Source organism: Xyrauchen texanus, chromosome 12 (genome assembly GCF_025860055.1).
Source record: "Xyrauchen texanus isolate HMW12.3.18 chromosome 12, RBS_HiC_50CHRs, whole genome shotgun sequence".
Taxonomy (NCBI): Eukaryota; Metazoa; Chordata; class Actinopteri; order Cypriniformes; family Catostomidae; genus Xyrauchen; species Xyrauchen texanus.
Genome location: NC_068287.1, coordinates 11144117 through 11165029, shown reverse-complemented (window position 1 = coordinate 11165029; position 20913 = coordinate 11144117). Strand labels below are relative to the sequence as shown.

At 45.4% G+C, this 20913-nt stretch overlaps 1 protein-coding gene across 1 annotated transcript; it reads right to left on the bottom strand.

The window, feature by feature from the left end:
* Positions 1–5708: 5708 nt before the first annotated feature.
* On the bottom strand, positions 5709–19743 carry LOC127652971 (ketosamine-3-kinase-like). Its single transcript, XM_052139424.1, has 6 exons — positions 19447–19743; positions 17645–17796; positions 17408–17499; positions 17253–17335; positions 17013–17135; positions 5709–7309 (listed from the first exon to the last, which is right to left on the bottom strand). The coding sequence occupies exons 1-6, from the start codon at positions 19585–19587 to the stop codon at positions 6971–6973; spliced, it is 930 nt and encodes a 309-aa protein (XP_051995384.1). The 5' UTR covers positions 19588–19743; the 3' UTR covers positions 5709–6970.
* Positions 19744–20913: the final 1170 nt, after the last annotated feature.

Here is a 20913-nt window from a genome sequence, read left to right as displayed (position 1 = left end):
TCAGGTCTACCACTGCAAACCAATCTAGCTGTCGAACGCAGGTTAGAATCAGTCTCTGCATGAGCATTTTGAACGGGAGTTTGTGCAAGGCCCGGTTGAGAACTCGCAAGTCCAAGATTGGTCGCAACCCACCACCTGAGAGCTGGGCCCGGTTTGAGGTAGAGAGAGAACGCCAGCTGGAAACGTGCCGTAAGATCCAACAGCAGTGCTTCTTCCCAACAGAGGTGAGTGGATCAGTGGTGAACAGTGGTTGCACAACCACTCGGCTCCAAATAAAAAATCTGACTGATTGTCGCACGCCCGCTTCCCTTTATACCGTATGTCCGGGGGCGGGACATGCAAATTCTGTCTGTCAATTTCTCATTAGCCTTTTCTCAAGTTCAGAGGTACGCGAGGCTCCCAAGCAAGACCCCTTTTGTCACTTCATTCGACAAAATGTGACCGATCACGGAAAGTAGGGACACAAGTCGGTTTTGGGGCATTTTGAGTTATTCACAGATTCTGAAAGTGTAGTCTCCAAGCTTTCCAACGATTTGTAACACATGGAAATCTGACAATATTTGGAGAAGTTGTGGCCATTTGAAGGTAGGCACTCAAAAAAGCTAAAAGGGGAGAAAACGGCCTCAAAAGATTGTGCAGTTCTCACCTCTCTCTGCTGCTGGGAGTGACAATAGGGCTCATTTACATCTCATTTAGATAAGCCATACCCCTGTAAAGCTCCCCCTGTAAACATGGACTAAACATGAGATAACGTGTACGTGTTCTTAGAATGAACAAAAAACGACAAACTTTGATGTTTATGGAAACTCACCCCATAAGAAACAGAAAAGTATTCTTGCAGATCTCGTTGCCTCCAATGAAATAAGTCGTTCGGGCACACTTTCTCTTTGTCGGGGTCTTCTTTGTGGATGTAACCATCTCCGAAGTTTGCACTGTGCGCCTGTTTGCCTCTAAATGTCCAATAACTCGCGATGACGCCAGTCCGATACATTCTTCCTCGTCTTCATCTTCGCTCAGTTGTAGATTAGGGATATTATTCAGTCTTATCATGCCACTTTCATCGCCGCTCAGATCGTCTTCAGAATCAGTGAACGCTTGTTCATAAGCATCCGGCTTGTCGAAGAAGTACTTCAAAACATTTTCGTTGTAACGCCACGGTTCAGCTCGCTCGCGACATTCTTTGCGGCTTCTATCTTCATTGAATTTTGATATCAGATAGAGCCGGCTAGAGCGCTGCATAATAAGTAGCCACGCTTGTTAGGGGCGGGGCAAAGCGCCGGCGGCTATTCAGTACGGAAATACACACAGACAATGACACGCCCCTACTGCATGCTAGAATCTCCGAAAAACAAGCCGATTTCAACCTCAAAATGTACGCTTTTAAATATACCAATACTGTTATCTCAAACATGGAGAGGCTTCTTCATGATCTCAACTAACAGATTCTGCAAAAAAGCGGAAATCACCAATTTTGGAAAAAAACACTTGTTTCTCATTTTGCTCACAAGTTGTGCTGCCGACTTGTGTCACTGGTTTCCGTGAAGGGTCACAAATGTCTAGTGAGTGACAGAAGGGGAACCGTGCTTGTGGAAAGTCAATTAGTTAGCTATAAAGTTCAGTAGTCATTGTACAAAGTTAGATAGCTAACAAAAATGTAGAAATTGTAATATAAGGAACATTTTTCTAAAGATACACAATAGTCAAGTCAAGTCAAGTGGTTTTTATTGTCGTTTCAACCATATACAGTTAGTACAGTACACAGCAAAATGAGACAACGTTCCTCCAGGACCATGGTGCTACACAAAAACAACAAAGGACCAACACAGGACCACATGAGACTACACAACAAAATAAAATACCTATATAAAATACCTATGTATACCTATATAAAGTGCACATGCAAACATGTGCAAAAAATACGGGACAGTACAACAAATTTCTGACAATGAACAGGACAATAGACAAAGTGCAGCGCCGACCAGTACACAGTAGTGCAAAAAGATGACAGTTTCAAAAAAAAAAAAAATACATAACATACTATGAGATAGTGTTCTATGCACATAGCAGTTATTGGGGTAGCAGACAGTTATAAAGTGACAGTAATTAAAGTGCAACTCAGGACACGTGTGTGTGTGTGTGTCAAACCAGTCTCTGAGTATTGAGGAGTCTGATGGCTTGGGGAAGAAGCTGTTACACAGTCTGGCCGTGAGGGCCCGAATACTTCGGTACCTCTTGCCAGACGGCAGGAGGGTAAAGAGTTTGTGTGAGGGGTGTGTGGGGTAGTCCACAATGCTGGTTGCTTTGCGGATACAGTGTTTTTTGTAAATGTCTTTGATGGAGGGAAGAGAGACCCCAATGATCTTCTCAGCTGTCCTCACTATCCTCTGCAGGGCTTTGCGGTCCGAAACGGTGCAAGTCCCAAACCAGGCAGTGATGCAGCTGCTCAGGATGCTCTCAACAGTCCTTCTATAGAATGTAGTGAGGGTGGTGGGTGGGAGATGTGCTTTCCTCAGCCTTCGAAGAAAGTAGAGACGCTGCTGGGCTTTCTTGGTGATAGAGCTGGTGTTGAGGGACCAGGTGAGGTTCTCCGCCAGGTGAACACCAAGGAATTTGGTGCTCTTGACGATCTCCACAGAGGAGCCGTCGATGTTCAGTGGAGTGTGTTCACCTTGTGCTCTCCTAAAGTCAACAACCATCTCTTTTGTTTTCTCCACATTCAGAGACAGGTTGTTGGCTCTACACCAGTCTGTCAGCCACTGCACCTCCTCTCTGTATGCTGACTCGTCGTTCTTGCTGATGAGACCCACCACGGTCGTGTCATCGGCGAACTTGACGATGTGGTTCGAGCTGTGCATTGCTGCACAGTCGTGAGTCAGCAGAGTGAACAGCAGTGGACTGAGCACACAGCCCTGGGGGGCCCCAGTATTCAGTGCGGTGGTGGTGGAGATGCTGTTTCCGATCCGGACTGACTGAGGTCCCCCAGTCAGGAAGTCCAGGATCCAGTTGCAGAGGGAGGTGTCCAGGCCCAGCAGGTTCAGCTTTCCAATCAGGTGCTGGGGAATGATTGTGTTGAATGCTGAGCTGAAATCTATGAACAGCATTCGAACGTATGAGTCCTTATTGTCTAGGTGGGTGAGGGCCAGATGGAGGGTTGTGGCGATGGCATCGTCCGTTGAACGGTTTGAACGATACGCAAACTGCAGTGGGTCTAGTGAGGGGGACAGCTGGCTCTTTATGTGCCTCATGACGAGCCTCTCGAAGCACTTCATGATGATGGATGTAAGTGCGACGGGACAGTAGTCGTTGAGGCAGGACACTGAAGACTTCTTTGGCATGGGGATGATAGTGGTGGCCTTGAAGCACGTCGGAACGATGGCGCTGCTCAGAGAGATGTTGAAGATGTCGGTAAGAATATCTGCTAGCTGGTCTGCACATCCTCTGAGCACTCTGCCAGGAATGTTGTCTGGTCCAGCAGCCTTCCGTGGGTTGACTCTACGTAGAGTTTTCCTCACATCTGCTGTGGCAAGACAGAGCACCTGGTCGTTGGGAGGAGGGGTGGTCTTCCTCGCCATCATGTCGTTCTGCACTTCAAACCGAGCGTAGAAGTCGTTCAGCGCATCTGGAAGGGAGGCATCTTTGTCACAGGCAACTGATGTCCTGTAGTTGGTGATGGCCTGGATGCCCTGCCACATGCGCCGCGTGTCACCGCTGTCCTGGAAATGACTGTGGATTCTCTGGGCGTGTGCGCGCTTTGCCTCTCTGATTGCCCGTGACAGTTTGGCCCTAGCTGTTCTTAGGGCTGCCTTATCGCCTGCTCTGAAGGTGGAGTCTCGGGACCTCAGCAGCGTGCGCACCTCTGCAGTCATCCACGGCTTCTGGTTGGAGCATGTGGTGATGGTCTTGGAGAAAGTGACATCATCAATTCCACAATAACAGTTGGTGTAACAGTTTCCAGGACTGCACAGGGTTTCTAACGTTATGTTCTTTCTCCTTACAGGCTATCACAGCTAATGTTAGGCTATAAAGATATAGAAAATTATTTTCCACTTGACAGTTAAAACAAGACTGGAAACTTAACATTAAGTACCATGACTTTTGGCAACTGATTTTGATCCTCTCGAAAAAGAGTCAGGTAATACCTGCTGCATCCATACCAAGCAGGATCCGAGTGTCAAAGATAGCTGAGCTCTGTGAGTAACCGACAAAACCATCTGTTGGCTGTGTTCTGTAATTTTAGCAGTGGGCTGCTTCTGACGTATCAGACTCGGGACACAAGTAGATATACACAACTTCACCACAAGTATGGAGATGCTTTGTGGAACTGCTTTCAGCCAAGATTGGCCAACATGTGAAAAACCACCTGTCAGCCTGAAGTGGTGTATACAGTTGGCACAGCTCTAGCCAGTTACCTTTTTGCCAATGTCGGCATTGAGCCAACAGTGCCACACTTCTGCCAGAATTGGCAGAAATGTGCTTGCTATCTGGGGTTTGCTCCTGTGGGAAAGCCGCATTGCGCTGTATTGTTGCTGTGATAATTCATGAAGCATTCCATTCAACTCTGAGAGTCTGAATTTCCACCTTTCAACTGGGGAAAGTGCAACAGAATGACACTTTATGTCAGACTTCTAACTGGAATAATTGTGCAGAAATCTTCAACTCCCACTTAGTCAAGATGCAGGTGTGTGCTACGTCACTTAGCACAGGGAGGTTTACAGTCAGTAACAAAAATGCACTTTTATTGAGTAATATCCATTAATGAGTCAAAGTTCTTACTTTAAATGATAATAAAGCATGTATAACAAATATTTTGCATACAGGTGTTCAAAATATGGTTAATTACACTCTCTTTTTTTGATTATCGTAACGATAGCATTGCAGCAACGCATGTGTTTGGTTGCTACGAGATGTCTCTGACAATCAAGGTACCCCTCAAACACACAACATAACCTATCTCAAAATTAAAAATAAGATCCCTTTTTAACACATTTGTGTTTAGTTGTTAGGTAATTGTCACTGAATTTCGAATTAAGGGAAAAATCACAGCATGCGTGATCACCATCGACCATTTTCACATTCCTTCCTCGTTCTCTCATTCCGGGGACCTTTCTACCAAAGAGGTCTATAATACCTGGAAAAATCTGAAGCTTCCACTACACCAACAGAAAGTTAATTAATGAGGAAAAAATGTAAGTGGAGCTGGCTCACTTATTCAAAAAGAAATGATACTGTCTACAGCTTCTGCTGTAAATTGTTCTCTAGGAATTACACAAAACTGGTAACAGAGGATCAACAGGATTGGGTAAATATAGGTGTGCTACTGTTACATTTAAAACCGTAGAAGGGTAAAATCATGCCAGGCAGACATTGGTATGTTGTAAGCAACACAGCTACAACTAATAAAATTGATAAGGGGTGTGTTAGATTTATAGTGTGCAAATAATCAAGCATTGACAATATTCAATCATATTGGCAGCACCGAGGGGCCCCCAAATCAAATTCTGCTTAGGGCCCCATAAAGGCTTGGGCCGGCCCTGCGGGAACCACATTATAGTGACCACGAGAAGGTTAACCCAACGTGACTCTACACTAAATCACAGAAGTTTGTGTGTAGTGCACTTCACAGTCATGAAATTTTGTGGACACCAAAGGTACCTTTTTCATGGAACAAAATTGGATTAAAAATGCAATATAACTATTTCAATTTCCAAGATTTTTAATAGACAGCACTCATAAACTTCAACATGCAGAGTAATGAAGTCATACCACAACCATATAAAATAATACTCTTTTAAATGTTTATCATTGCATACTATTTCACATACTATTTAAAAAAAATAGTAGGGCATACAGTTACAGTTTATACTGTGCAGTAAACAGTATATGCTCCTTTTGAACACGGACCCCACTAACATATACATATTGATGATTTGGACCAAGAGTGATCATGATGACCCCTGTCCACCAATGAAAGTGCCTACAATGGGCACACCAGCATCAGAACTGCTTGGAGCAAATACAACAGTGCTGCGTTTTCACTTTGAAGGACGCAGTGCATGTATTTATCTAATTAAATCATATTCTTTTGAAGTTTGTTAATCACATTAGGTCATATCATGATTCCTGTCTTTCCGCTCACGAATTTAAGACATCTTTAAATGTTAAGACTTTTATTGTATCATTTAAGATATTTAAGACTTTTCATAACCTTACATTTTGGAAAAAAATATTTAAGACATTTTAAGACTTTTTAAGGATCCACGGGAACATCATTGCAGACCAGGTACACCCCTTCATGGCATTGGTATTCACTGATAGCAGTGGCCTCTTTCAGCAGGATAATGTGCCCTGCCACACTGCAAACGTAGTTCGGGAATGGTTTGAGGAACATGATGAAGAGTTCATGGTGTTGCCCTGGCCTCCAAATTCCCCAGATATCAATCTGATTGAGCATCTGTGGAATGTGCTGGACCAACAAGTCTGATCCACGGAGGCTCCACCTCGCAATGTACAGGACTTGGAAATATCTACTGCTAATGTCTTGGTGCCAGATACCACAGGACACCTTCTATAGATACAGAGTGCACACATCTGATGTTAAAGCAAGGTGCAATAAGTCGTGTCTCTTCAAAACATTTATGAGTAGTAAGGTTAAAGTGCAATTCACAAAAGGGAATGCTGCATCTAAAACATTTACCTTTTTTTTGGAAGTATATGTATACACAGTTTTTAAGATAAAGATTTTCTCATGTCAACTATGCAGTGGTTTTTGTGCCATCAGACTGGTAGTTTTTAAGTCAATTAGTTTGATCATGCACAAAGTGTGTGACTTGATTTGCAGCATACAGTATGATTACCAAATCATCAGGTTTTTCAACCAATGAGCAAACTGCATCAAATGCTGTGAGTTAGTTTAACATCCACCTCTATAAATTAAGAATTGAAGGGGATACTTTAATGAATTAGAGTCCATCTACTTTGCAAGATCCTTCATGATGCGTAGAGAAGAGTCCCTGTAGCCACCGGCAAAGTGATTCCAGTGGTTCAGGTAATGGAAAAGTTGGTATAGTTGATGCCTCCTTGCAAACCCAGTGGTCTTGGGGATCTTCTCATGGTAAGCACTGTAAAAAGAGCTCCCAAAGCCACCAAACATGCCGGCAATAGCCAACTCATACTCCGAATGGCCATAAAATGATGCTGGGTCAAAGATGATGGGACCATCAGAACATTCAGCCACATTTCCTCCCCAAAGGTCTCCGTGTAGCAGAGCTGGGTACACCTCTATTTCAGTAAACAGCTGATGGATCTTCAGCTAAACAGATCATGCAAACAATGAGAGACTTGAAATAATTTTGTGGCATAAATGTGAAGCATGACTTTGTTTATAGATCAGTTTACAGATTGCATATATTCAGTTTTGGTGATGTAGGTCATTAATAAAATTAAGAAACAATATTACATTCAATATATTAGCTAAGCCAATAAATTAACCAATATTGGCCCATTTTGAGATTGTTGTCACTGACCAATAACTTGTTTGGGTTAGACTTTATTTTAATGTGTCCTTGTTACAGTGTAGTTGCGAAAGTAATGACTGATTATTACTAATTAACATCATATACTTACTAGAGGTTTAGGGTTTGGTTTAGGGTTAGTTGCTTGTAATTATGCATAACTGACTGTTATTACTATAGTTACATGTAATATTTGTAACAAGGACACATTAAAATAAAGTGTTACCCAAGTATTTAAAGAGCTTCCTTATCATATCAGTCCCAAAATCTACTGAAAGCCCTGACAATGAATAATGTGGATTTTCTTTTTTCAAATATTTTTGAGGGCTTTTGGGTAAGTTTTGTGCAAAATTAATGTTCATTCTTTTGTGCATGTATAATATCATTACATTGTATATAATATCATATAGGGACAGTATAAAAGTAGATTAGGGATCTGGATTTGGTGGATTTTTACAACTGAAAATAAGTAAAAAATTGGATTCTCTGTAAGAAATGAACATGTAATACATTGGGTATTGTAAGTAATAACCATATGTTAAATTCTGCAATCAAATGCATTGAATTGTAATAATAAAAAAATAATAATTAACCACTACATAATACTAATAACATTTCACATACAATTAATTTGTATCATATTAGCATATTAATTAATAGTAAACATGAACTAGCAATGAACAATATTATTACAGGATTTATTATCCTTGGTTAATGTTAAAGGATTTGTTTACTCAAAAATTATTTTTTTTTGTTATAACCCCATATGTCTGTCTTGCGTTTTCTTAACACAAAGGAAACATTTTGAAAAAATGTTGTGCTCAATGATGTCATACAATGGCAGTTTATGGTGACTAGACTACAACTTCAAGTGTCAAAAGAAGGCAAAGGTATAATTAGAGAGATGGAGTAGTTGGGAATATCTGTCATCTCTTTTCCATTCCAAACCGGTGAGTATTTGTGACAGACTTACATTTACATTGATGCATTTGGCAGATGCTTTTATCCAAAGCGACTTACAGTGCACTTATTACAGGGACAATCCCCCCGGAGCAACCTGGAGTTAAGTGCCTTGCTCAAGGACACAATGGTGGTGGCCGTGGGGATCGAACCAGCGACATTCTGATTAACAGTTATGTGATTTAGCCCACAACGCCACCACCACTCCTACTTGACAGTGAGACCTCTGCAAAAACATTCGGTAGGTGTAACATTCTTGGCCAAAATCAAGTACTTTTTAACAAGCTTTTAATATGCTGGCTTTAACATGCTGCTATGAGAACGTTTCTGGACCGGTGCCACTTCACAGTGGATGAGTTACCCGGCTTGATGCAACACAAGCCATCAATAGAATGTACCGTTGCTCATTTAGCCTCCTCTGTTTCTGTTTGATTTCAGAGTACTCAGTTAAAAAAAATAAGCTGGGCATAGAAATGCATAAATTCTTTGTCTACAAATTCTTCAGACATGTTTAGTAAGTTCTGTTCTCTGGCTTTTGTGCAGCAAACGGTTGCTCTCGTGCCCTATCATGAATGCGCACAGGTCAAAGGTCGGTAAACTGCCTCAACTGGTTTCACTCAATTATAAATTTGATTTTGGTTTATTTCTCACCAAACCTCATAACAATCATGTATCACATACAATAATTTTTTAGACTTTTATTTTAGTTCTTTTTGAGCTTGAAGAGATGGTGACTATAAACTAGGGATGTCCCGATACCACTTTTTCCACTTCCGATCCGATTCCGATAACGGAAATCGTTTGGTTACGTATGTAACCTCCGTTCCCCGAGGGAGGGAACGACACGTTGTGTCGGAGAAGCGACACTAGGGGTCTCTCTTGAGCGCTGATATTCACCTCTGATCTATGAAAAAAGGCCAATGAGAGTTGGCAGCCAGTATTTGCATGTCCCGCCCCCGGACATACGGGTATTTAAGCGGCGCAAATACAGGAGTTCATTCAGGATTTTTCTGAGGAGCCGGAAATGGTCCGGCCACAACAGTGGCTCGGTTCAGTGACATGGCGGAGGAAAGACACAACGTGTCATTCCCTCCCTCGGGGAACGGAGGTTACATACGTAACCAAACGTTCCCCTTCTGTCGCTCTCTCCACGTTGTGTCGGAGAAGTGACACTAGGGGACCCATTCCAATCTTGCCAAGTGCTGAACCGTGTACGTGAACTGCCGATACAGAGGCGGGCAGGGATTCATCCAGTGCCACGCATCGTCTGTACCCGGCTGCACGTACCCTTCCCCAATGCCCCATACGAACATCGGGATCCTTCTAGTTACCCTGGGAGGGAACAAGGCGATGTTTGCCAACATGGGAACGGGCCAGCCTGGCTGGGCCTCTTTTCTCTCTATGTTTCTCGCATAGAGCAATCACGGCCGGGCCCTTACACGCATATAGGGAAGGGGTCTTACCCAGACCCTCGCGGAGACCACACCTGCCCTTTTTCTTGGGGAGGAAAAGTGGTAGACACGCCACACGTCCGTCTTAGGGCTCCTGTGGAAAGTATGGTGCGGTGGTAGATCCCAGCCTCGAAGGGGGAGTTGCTACAGCACGGCGACCGGGCAGCTGTAACTGCCTAAGGGAGACACGGGGTCCGCTCGTAAGGGGACAGAACCGTTTAAATACACACAGGGGCGTCCGCACAGGAGGCCTTCTACTTTACCTGTGGAGCACCTATACCAGTACAGGGTAGCCATCAGGGTACCCGCAGTGGCTTGGGTCGGCGAAGTTCCTCCGCTGAACCGCGGACCCGGAGGGCTGGGGAGGAATCGACCAGGGGCCCGACTCGAGTGGGGCGCCCTGGGAAGAAGGCGCACTACTTTACCTTGACGCCAGGAAAGGGCGCTGGCGCAAGCGATCCACCCGGCCGGTCGGTCTCACGTGTTACCGAAGTTCTCACGGGCTCGACCTGAGAAAACATGAGACGCAACCGACTCAACGCGGAGGTTGTAAAACCTCGCGAAGGTGTTGGGTGTTGCCCAACCCGCGGCTCTACAGATGTCTGCTAGGGAGGTGCCCTTGGCCAGTGCCCACGAGGACGCTAACACCCCTTGTTGAGTGAGCTCGGACCCGTACGGGTAGGGGCACGGCCTGGGTGTGATAAGCCAGTGTGATGGCATCGACAACCCAGTGGGCGAGCCTCTGTTTGGAGACGGCATTCCATTTCTGCCATCCCCAAAGCAGACAAAGAGCTGCTCAGAGCGCCTGGTGCTCTGTGTGCGGTCCAGGTAAATGCGCAGGGCGCGCACTGGACACAGCAACGAAAGGGCTGGGTCTGCCTCCTCCGGGGCAGCTTGCAGGTTCACTACCTGATCTCGAATGGTGTGGTAGGAACCTTGGGCACATAGCCCGGTCAGCGGTCTTAGGATCACAGACGTATCTGCCGGACCGAACTCCAGGCAAGTGTCGCTGACAGAGAACGCTTGCAGGTCCCCGACCCTCTTAATGGAGGCGAAGCGATCAGCAGGGCCGTCTTAAGAGAGAGGGCCCTGAGTCCAACTGATTCGAGCGGCTCGAAGGGAGGTCTCTGGAGTCCTGCCAAGACTACCGAGAGATCCCAGGAGGGAACTAGGCCTGGCCGGGAGGGATTCAACCTCCGGCGCCTCTCAGGAACCTGAGGATCAGGTCGTGCTTACCCAAAGACTTGCCGCCTACAGGATCATGGTGGGCGGCGATAGCAGCAACATACACCTTGAGGGTGGACGGGACAGCCTCCTGTCCAGCCTCTCCTGTAGGAACAGAAGCACTGACCTAATCACGCATCTCTGTGGGTCTTCGCCTCGGAAGAACACCAATATCATGAACAAGCGCCACTTTAGGGCGTAAAGGTGCCTGGTAGAGGGAGCTCTGGCTTGGTTGATGGTATTCACAACGGTCGCTGATAAGCCGGCTAGCTCTTCCGCGTCCCATCCAGGGACCAGATGTGGAGGTTCCAGAGGTCTGGGCGTGGGTGCCAGAGCGTGCCCCGTCCCTGAGAGAGGAGGTCCTTTCTCAGGGGAATTCGCCAGGGAGGAGCTGTCGCGAGGAGCCTGAGTTCCGAGAACCAAGTCCGAGTGGGCCAGCAGGGGGCCACCAACGTGAATTGCTCCTCGTCCTCCCTGACCTTGCACACCACCGGTGCAAGAAGGCTCACTGGGGAAATGCGTGACTTGCGCGAGCCCCGAGGGCCAGCTGTGTGCCAGCTGCCTGTCCCGAGGGGAGCCTCTGTTAGGGCGCACCAGAGCGGGCAGTGGGAGGTTTCCTGGGCGCTGAACAGGTCTACCTGGGCCTTGCCAAACCGCTCCCAAATCAGCTGGACCGACTGGGGTGAAGCCTCCACTCCCGCCGGGCAGGCGTTGTCGTGGATAGCGCGTCCGCTACGACGTTGAGCTTGCTGACTTGAGTCGCTGCTGGCTCCATAGGAGGAGACGGCAGGCGAAGTTGTGACATGTGGCGGAGCGTCGCCGCCTTGGCAATTTATGTACGCCACCACCGTGGTGCTGTCCGATCTCACGAGGACATGTTTGTCCCGAACTAACGGGAGGAACTTCCTGAGAGCAAGAAGGACGGTCAGCAACTCCAGGCAATTGATGTGCCAACGCAGCGGGCCCCTTTCCAACGGCCCGCTGCTGCGTGCTCACTGCACACGGCACCCCACCCGGACCGGAGGCGTCGGTTGTGACCAGGACGCGTCGGGACACCTGCTGCAGGGGCACTCCTGCCCGTAAAAAGCAGAGGTCTGTCCAGGGTCGGAGTGTTTTGAGGCAGGCGGGGTGATCCTTACCCGACGCGTGCCGCGGTGCCATGCGTGTCTCGGGACTCGAAGTCTGGAGCCAGTGCTGGAGTGGTCTCATATGCATCAACCCCAGCGGCGCGACTGCCATGGAGGACGCTCATATGCCCCAGGAGCCTCTGGAAAAGTTTTAGAGGGACCACTGTGCCTGGCTTGAAGGAAGCGAGGCAGTCCAGCACCGACTGAGCACGCCAGCTCATGAGACGTGCTGTCATTGAGACTGAGTCTAACTCCAACCCGAGAAGAGAGATGCTCTGAACCGGAGTGAGCTTGCTCTTTTCCCAGTTGACCTGAAGCCCCAAGCGGCTGAGGTGCCGGAGCACCTGGTCTCTGTGTGTGCATAGTAACTCTCGAGAGTGTGCTAGGATGAGCCAGTCGTCGAGGTAGTTGAGAATGCGGATGCCGGCTACTCGTAGCGGGGCAAGGGCCGCCTCTGCGACTTTCGTGAAGACGCAAGGGGACAGAGACAGGCCGAAGGGGAGGACTTTGTACTGAAACGCCTGGCTGTCGAACGCGAACCGTAGGAAGGGTCGGTGTCGTGGCAGAATTGAGACGTGGAATTACGCGTCCTTCAGGTCCACCGCTGCGAACCAATCTAGATGCTGAACGCCAGCCAGAATATTTCTCTGCGTAAGCATTTTGAATGGGAGTTTTAACAAGGCCCGATTGAAAACTCGCAAGTCCAGGATTGGTCGTGAAGCCGCCTTTCTTGGGTACAATGAAGTAAGGGCTGTAGAAACCCTTCCTCATTTCGGTTGGAGGGACGGGCTCTACCGCGCTCTTGGCTAAGAGGGTCGCGATTTCGTGCGCAGGGAACTGGCGTGCTCGCCGTGGTACTGCGGAAAGCGGACGCTCCTGAAGGGGGCGGAGCCGGGCAAACTGAATTGCGTAATCGAAGTCGAATGGTCCGGTGCAGCCAGCGTGATGTGTTGGGAAGCTAAAGCCATGCTTCCCAGCTCTGCGCTTAGGGGCACCAAAGGGACGAAGTATTTTGGACGTACCTGGCGGGGCCTCGCGAGCGGGCGGAACAGGTAATGCAGCGTCGGGCGGCTTCGTTGCGGCCTGAGGCTGAGGTGCTGAGAATAGACTCAAAGCACTTACCTTGCTCCGCGCACCGCAGGGGCAGGTTCTTGACTGAGGAGGAGGTCTGATGTTGGCGTCCTCTGGACTCGTCTGAACCGGCCGGCCGGGGACAGTCGTGGGCAGGCGGAAGGCGGGATCGCCGGCCCAGTGTACCGGAACTGTTGTGATCTGAAAGCACATTGCCGTGAAAACGGCATTTGGCGGCCAGGTGACCCAGAGGCAAAGGAAATAGCTTTTTATTGAGAATGTGGGTACCACAGCCCCGCCAGGGGTGTGGCAAATGAAAAACAAAGGATTCTCCTCCCGCCCTCCACCGGGACGGAGCGTCTTACCACCTCGGAGCTAACGTCTTCGGCTCTGGGTCGGCTGTCTCAGGAACGCTTGGGAGCCTTCTGGGTCCTGGAGGGGTTCGTGAGACAGGGGCGCGGCGCCGCCTGCGGAGTGCTCGACGCTGGGGCTGAGAGCTGGGCCCGGGTTGAGGCGGAGCAGGAGCTGGTTTCTCGCAGGGGGACGCCTCGGCGGGCAGACGGGCAGGGCCCGTGAGCGGCAGGTCTGCGGCGGGCATGATGTGCTAAATGGCCTCCGTCTGCTTCTTCACCGCGGAGAACTGTTGGGCTGAAGTCCTCGACGGTGTCACCGAAAAGGCCAATCTGGGAGACAGGTGCGCCCAGGAAGCGGTTTTTGTCAGCCTCACGCATCTCGACCAGGTTGAGCCAAAGATGGCGCTCCTGGACCACTAGGGTGGCCATCGCCTGTCCGAAGTGCCTGCGCTGTGGCCTTCGCCGCTCTCAGGGCGAGGTCGGTCGCTGAGCGCAGTTCCTGCAGCACATCAGGATCAGGTCCACCCCGTGCATGTTTCTGAGAGCTTTGGCCTGGTGGACTTGCAGGAGGGCCATCGCATGCAGGGCGGAGGCAGCGGCCCAGCCGTAGTGTAGGCCTTCGCGTTAAGTGAGGATGTTGTCCTACAGGGCTTGGACGGGAGTACGGGCGACACCGCCAGGAGGTAGGGCTACCGGGCATAGATGGTGCGCAACTGCCCTATCAACCTGGGGAATCGCGTCGTACTCGCGGCGCTCTCCGCCGAGGGTGGAGAGAGTGGAGCGGGTGGCACCTAGACGAGCGGAGAGCGGGGCTCTCCACGTAGACGCCAGCTCATCATGCACCTCCGGGAAGAAAGGGACCGGGGATCGCGAGGCCGTAAGCGGACTTCGGGAGGATAGACAGCCGGGCCGTGGAGGCGAGCCGCTATCGCCATGGCGTGGGACGGAGACCAGCGAGCGTGTCGGGAACGGGAGGTTCGCGGGGGCTACCCGGCGAAACTGCACCCGCTGCCGCCTCAAATTGCCCCCAGCGCCAACCGCACCGTCCTTAATCCCGTGGGAAGAAGGAGCAATGCGGGTGCAGCTGGGGTGGCTTGCTTTCTGTTGAAAGCGAGCCGCGATCGCTAACGTGGTCATGGTCATGTTCTCGCAGTGAGAACATGAACCATCCACAAACGCCGCCTCGGTGTGATCGCGGCCCAAACACACGAGACAGCGCCTGTGGCCGTCTGAAGCAGAGAGCACTCTACCGCGATCCAGGAACGACACAGGGGCGGAAAGGCATCTTGAAAAGACGGCGTCCTTAAAAGGACGCTCAACGCCGCTGTGTTTGCTCTTTTAGAGAAAATTACTCTTTAGTAAAAACTCTTTTAATACACAGTGTGTGTGTGTGCGTGTTCGCGCTGTCGAGCGCTCAGGGGCAACAATGCACGCCGTGCACTGAGAAGGAGAAAGCCGCTGTTGTGCGCCGTCAAGATCCAACAGCATGCAGATTGTCAGAGGAAAACAGGAACGTTTAAGTGGCGTGTAACTCGCAGCAAACTGCAGACAGACCATCGGCCCCGAAGAAATTTTCTGAATGAACTCCTGTATTTGCGCCGCTTAAATACCCGTATGTCCAGGGGCGGGACATGCAATTACTGGCTGCCAACTCTCATTGGCCTTTTTTCATAGATCAGAGGTGAATATCGGCGCTCAAGAGAGACCCCTAGTGTCGCTTCTCCGACACAACGTGGAGAGAGCGACAGAAGGGGAACTCAGTATTGGCCGATACCGACCCGATACCAGTGTTGTTTTTTTGCATAATCAGTTTATAATATCTTTACATTATTGTGTGGAAATAATTGGGTGTACTCTTTAATATGTAAAGAAACACAAACCTTTAACTTCACATTATTTCAATATAAATGTATAGCTTATTAAGAAACACTTTATTATTAACTAGCATAGCCTACTGGATACTGGCACTCCCGCGTTCTGATTACACGCACCTGCATATCATTAGTGGCTAATCAATGACTGCATAAATACCCCGCTTTCTCACCCGCGCGCGCACACACACACTCTCTCTCTCTCTCTCACTTTCACTTTCACTTTCACACTCTGTGCCTGTTCTCATCGATAGTAGAAAGTTCTGGAGTCTCAGAAATACTATGTCAAACATGTGTCTTCATTATTGCCTGCAAGTATCATAAAATTGTTGTAAGTTATCTCTTTCATCGTGTCTATATGCTGTCTGGATATTACTTACCTGCTGTTTGCCACTCTGCTTAACTGGATTTACTCACAATGTTTACATCACCGTTTCAATCCTCTGCTCAATAAACCCTGCAGAGTTCATATCTCTGCTGTGAGTCTCTCCGTGACAGCTTTAACTTTTAAACCCTCACACTTTTTATTCACAGTTTAATTAGCTTCTTATTTAAATTCTGGTTAAATGCACCTCCAGTGCCGTTCTAAGTCCATATTATAAGTGAACCGAACTGCTGAGCATCTACATCTGAGATGTTCGTTTGTAGCGCTCAAATATTGTGCACGTGTGAAGGCTATAAATAGCCGCACGTGTGTGTGTAAACCGAAGCGCCATTCACTAACGGGCTGAAGCTGCGCGTGCATTTATATGTTTACTTATTAAACACAGCCTATTGCAATTCACAGAGCTATCGCGTGTCTTCAAGTGGCTTTGAATAAAATGCACGAGTCATATGAACCGCTTTAATGGTGTTTTAACAGTTCTTTTATGTCATTTTTTAAGCTTGACAGTAACGAACATGACTAACACAGAGTATCGGATTTGGGTCGGGCTCGTCAGACCGATACCCGATCCGTCTAAAAACGGCAGTATCGAAGCCGATACCGATCTAGGTATCGGATCGGGACATCCCTACTATAAACTGCCATTGTATGACATCACAGAGCACAAAATGTTTTCACAATTTCTCCCTTTGTGTTAAGAAAAAAAAAGAAAGTCATATGGGGTTATAACAACACAGGGGTGAGTAAACAATGACTGATTGTTCATTTTTGGGTTTTGCTATTACTATTACTTTAATTTGTACATAAACTAATGCTTTCTTACATTACAAGTTGTATATGTTAATGTTATTTAATGCATAATGAACTAACAATGAACAACTGTATTTATTTTTTATTCAAATTAACCAAGATTAATTAAATGTCACCATTATATCACTTGTGGATGTACATTCAAATAGTTAGAAATGTCATGAAATATTAAAAATGCATTCCTGTTGAAAGATCTGTTGTGTTTGTGTGTTATTATCTTCAAGTTAAAATCTGAGTAGTGTAGTTTACTTGGAGCTTTGCCCACAATTCCCTGGCCTCTCTGTCACCATATGACTGCTCCACTAAGCTGAGCTGGTGCTGAAGGCGTTGCTGGGAGTAAAAGGACACCCAATCATCCTGCCAATCATTCACCTGAATGCCACAGAGAGACATAAAAACATATTATTGCTAAGAGTGAGATAATACAAATCTTTGAAAATTAGTCACTCCATATGTTTGCTCTGACATCTATGGAGCACAGATGCACACCTGAGGGATGTAACCACAGCATGTGGCCACGTGGAACCCAAACTTGTTTACACTAGCAAATTCGGACTGTCCAGATCCTTTCCCTTTGAAAATACAGGAAATACATTTATGTCATTAAAAACATTTAGAACAGTGCAATATAAACAATGCTTTACCAACAATCTGCAGCTCCTTGTTTTGTTTCTCTATCTGTCTCTTGTTGTACAGGTGTAGGTCAGCGAGTTGTTCCCCCAGTTTAGCTGAGTATCTACATAAACAGAACATAATTGAAACAGCACACACTTTAATGCTTTAATGTCATGTGGACTCAATTCGTTCTTCCTTGATCCATTTAATGTTCTCACCTTTAAAATAACCTAAGCTTAATGGATTTACATGATTTTGGGTCATACTTGTTCAAGCGCTTCATATCCACATGTTCCATTACAAGAAGAGCTCCACTTCTCTCAAGGTCCACAACCTTCACAGGTCTGGGTGTTTTCACTGTGTTTGTAGACATGATCGCTTCCAAACTTGCCATTTCTCCATCAAACATCCTCCTAGCCTAGAGAGAGAGAGAGAGAGAGAGAGAGAGAGAGAGAGAGAGAGAGAGAGAGAGAGAGAGAGAGAGAGAGAGAGAGAGAGAGAGAGAGAGAGAGAGAGAGAGAGAGAGAGAGAGAGAGAGAGAGAGAGAGAGAATTAATTACAGACAAACTAATCATTCAATAATCTCCTTTATGAAACTTTATGAAAGCTTTCATAAATAAGATAAACAGGCATTATTACATTATATACAACAGTTAGTTTCGGTCCTCGAATCTGATTGGACAAGAGACGTTCCATAAGATATTATGGTCTGACACCATCATCACTCCGTTTGTATTCATGCCATTCTAAACTAAAGTATAAGAGCAGTGCAGATGTGTTAATAGCTATCTGTCTCTTTACAATTAATTTTTTGCTTTAATTTGTAATGCTTTACACAGCATTAAACTAATAACATCAGCATTAAGGCCCATCACAGATGAGAGCCACAACAGACTGATTAATTACACAACCTCAAAGCGCTTTCCTCTTACCAGACTTTCCACATTGGAGAGGACAAAATGGTAGAGGAGATATAGTTCTATAGTGAAAGATTCTTGCGCACCAGCTACTGTGAAATAGGAAGGAATACCCCTGCTTGGATTGCTAATTTTCCACTGAGAAAATAAGATGCCTTTCACCAAAATTACATTATCTTCTAAAAGATGACTAACAGACTACAGCATCATCAACAGGTGATTGCACACGCTCCATCTCCATCTCTCTCTCTCTCTCTCTCTCTCTCTCTCTCTTTCTCTCACACAAATACACACACACACACACACACACACACACATCCTTGCATCTTCAATAACATGCTAAAGATGACTTTTGACCAAGCTGAGATACTAGTAGTTCTGAAGTGATGTTTTTGAGAGTCTCGGATGCAACATTTTCTTTGAACAAGCAACGGCAGATTCTGATCAGTCGCGTAAGAATATAGTTCCATGCACAAATACGTTTTTATGACCATACTCAGTTTTTCCCATTTTTTTTTAAATGTACTTGTTGTATATAAGCCATATCGCACTCTTGCTCATGTGATATTGCTTAAATATAATGCTTCACATACAGTAACAAAACATAACGTAAAATAGTTACAATTATAGATAGATAGATAGATAGATAGATAGATAGATAGATTGCATTACATAGTATCCATATACAATGTGTCTATTATACAATATACCATTATATAGGCTATATAATGATAACAGAAAATATTACTGAATAGTTACAAATTCTAATTGATGGATGGATAGATCGTTTACATTATAAATTAAAAAGTAACATTATCTATCTATAACCTTATAATAGACTATTTATATAATGCTCAAAAGATCAGTAGTTAATGTACTGCAGATAGGAAGGTTTATACGTATCTAGGTACTGAACATTTTATGTTTATATTTGTATCTATTTATACACTGCATAAACTGGATCAGCTAATGAAATTAAATAATGTTCGTTAATGACTTTACAGTTACACTTATTAAACCAAATGAAGTGCATTGCATTATTTTAACACATATGATCACACTTTTAGGATAGCATGTTTATTTGCAAGTTTGCATGCTCATAGACGATGCTAAACAGTCCAAATCCAGAGGATGAAAATGCCCTGAAGCACCTCTTTCTTGTAGTTGATCTTGACGAACACTCTGCCAGTGTCAGTGTCATAGCTCTGGCCTTCACTGATGCATCCTCCTCCTGAATGACCTGTGCTCTTCAGCACGGAAGTGCACAGCTCTCTCTTTAACAACGCCTCCATCTCACATGTAAATACAGAACGCAGAATATTCCTACAACGTGTCAGTGAAATCAGTATAAAAACAAAACTAATTCATATTGCTCCGGCTTATTCACAGTCGATAAGTAACTATCTTTGAATGACTACATGTGCTTGTTTGTGTTTGCGTGTGCAGGAAAACTGTCACAAAACGACCTGTCAAAATAAAAGTCCGTTGTTGACATTTAAACTGTAAATGCTGCTTTTTGAAATGTACTTAGAAATATATTTTAAATGTTAAACATGTATTTATATATGTATTAACGTTCTTAATTACTTAAAAATGTATGTAAAAATTACAAATCGACATTTGTCAATCAATGTAAGCTATATCAAAATAAATATTATTATTAATAATGTAGTCGTAATGGTTAATAATAATGAAATATTATTATTAAATGAGTGAAAATGAGGGTGTCTCTAGAAGTAATTGTTCAGGAATAGTAAATGAGAATCTCGTCAGAAGAGCAAAAGAGCTGATATATTTCCCATGAAAGAAAAGTTCACCAGAGAAGCACAAGAACTCAATTTATGAAAAAATTAGAGATTTGATTTGTCATGAAAAGAAGCTACAGCTATTACTTTTATTTGACCCCAGTCAATGATGGAATACATGGTAATACTTTTCCTATTTTTTTATGGACGATTATTGTATTAATTAAATGAAATGCTCAGAAAACAAGTCAAATTTGAATTAATAAATAAATAATGTATTGACTATGAACTTACTGTAATATCATTTTTCTTCCTTTAATCAGTTTTTTTTTTTTTTTTTTTTTGGATGAATTACTTGTATGCCATATAGTAATAGATAATTAGTCATCATTTTCACATTATCAGCATCGGCCGATAACCAAGTCCACTTGGCCAATTAACTAAGGTTTGTCATTTTCCAAATCTATTGAAAGCTTTGTAAATGGATAATAAACCATTTCAGTAATTTTTTGTACATATAATTTGCTGCTTTTAAATTGCATTGCAAGTTGATGTCAGTATTGGACACTAAAAACGTGCATTAATTGACCACTAATGCCAAAGTATTTTCTTGTCATCAAAAGAAAGTAAGACTTCTCTGAAGGAGGATGCTGTAGTTGTTCAGAATGAAAATGTCTATCTAACAAAATTGTTAGGTTATTTACACATACACATACACACACACACACACACACACACACACACACACACACACACTCACACACACACACACACACACACACACACACACACACACACACACACACACACACACACACACACACATGTTGTGTTTCCATGTTTTATGGGGACTTTCCATAGACATAATGGTTT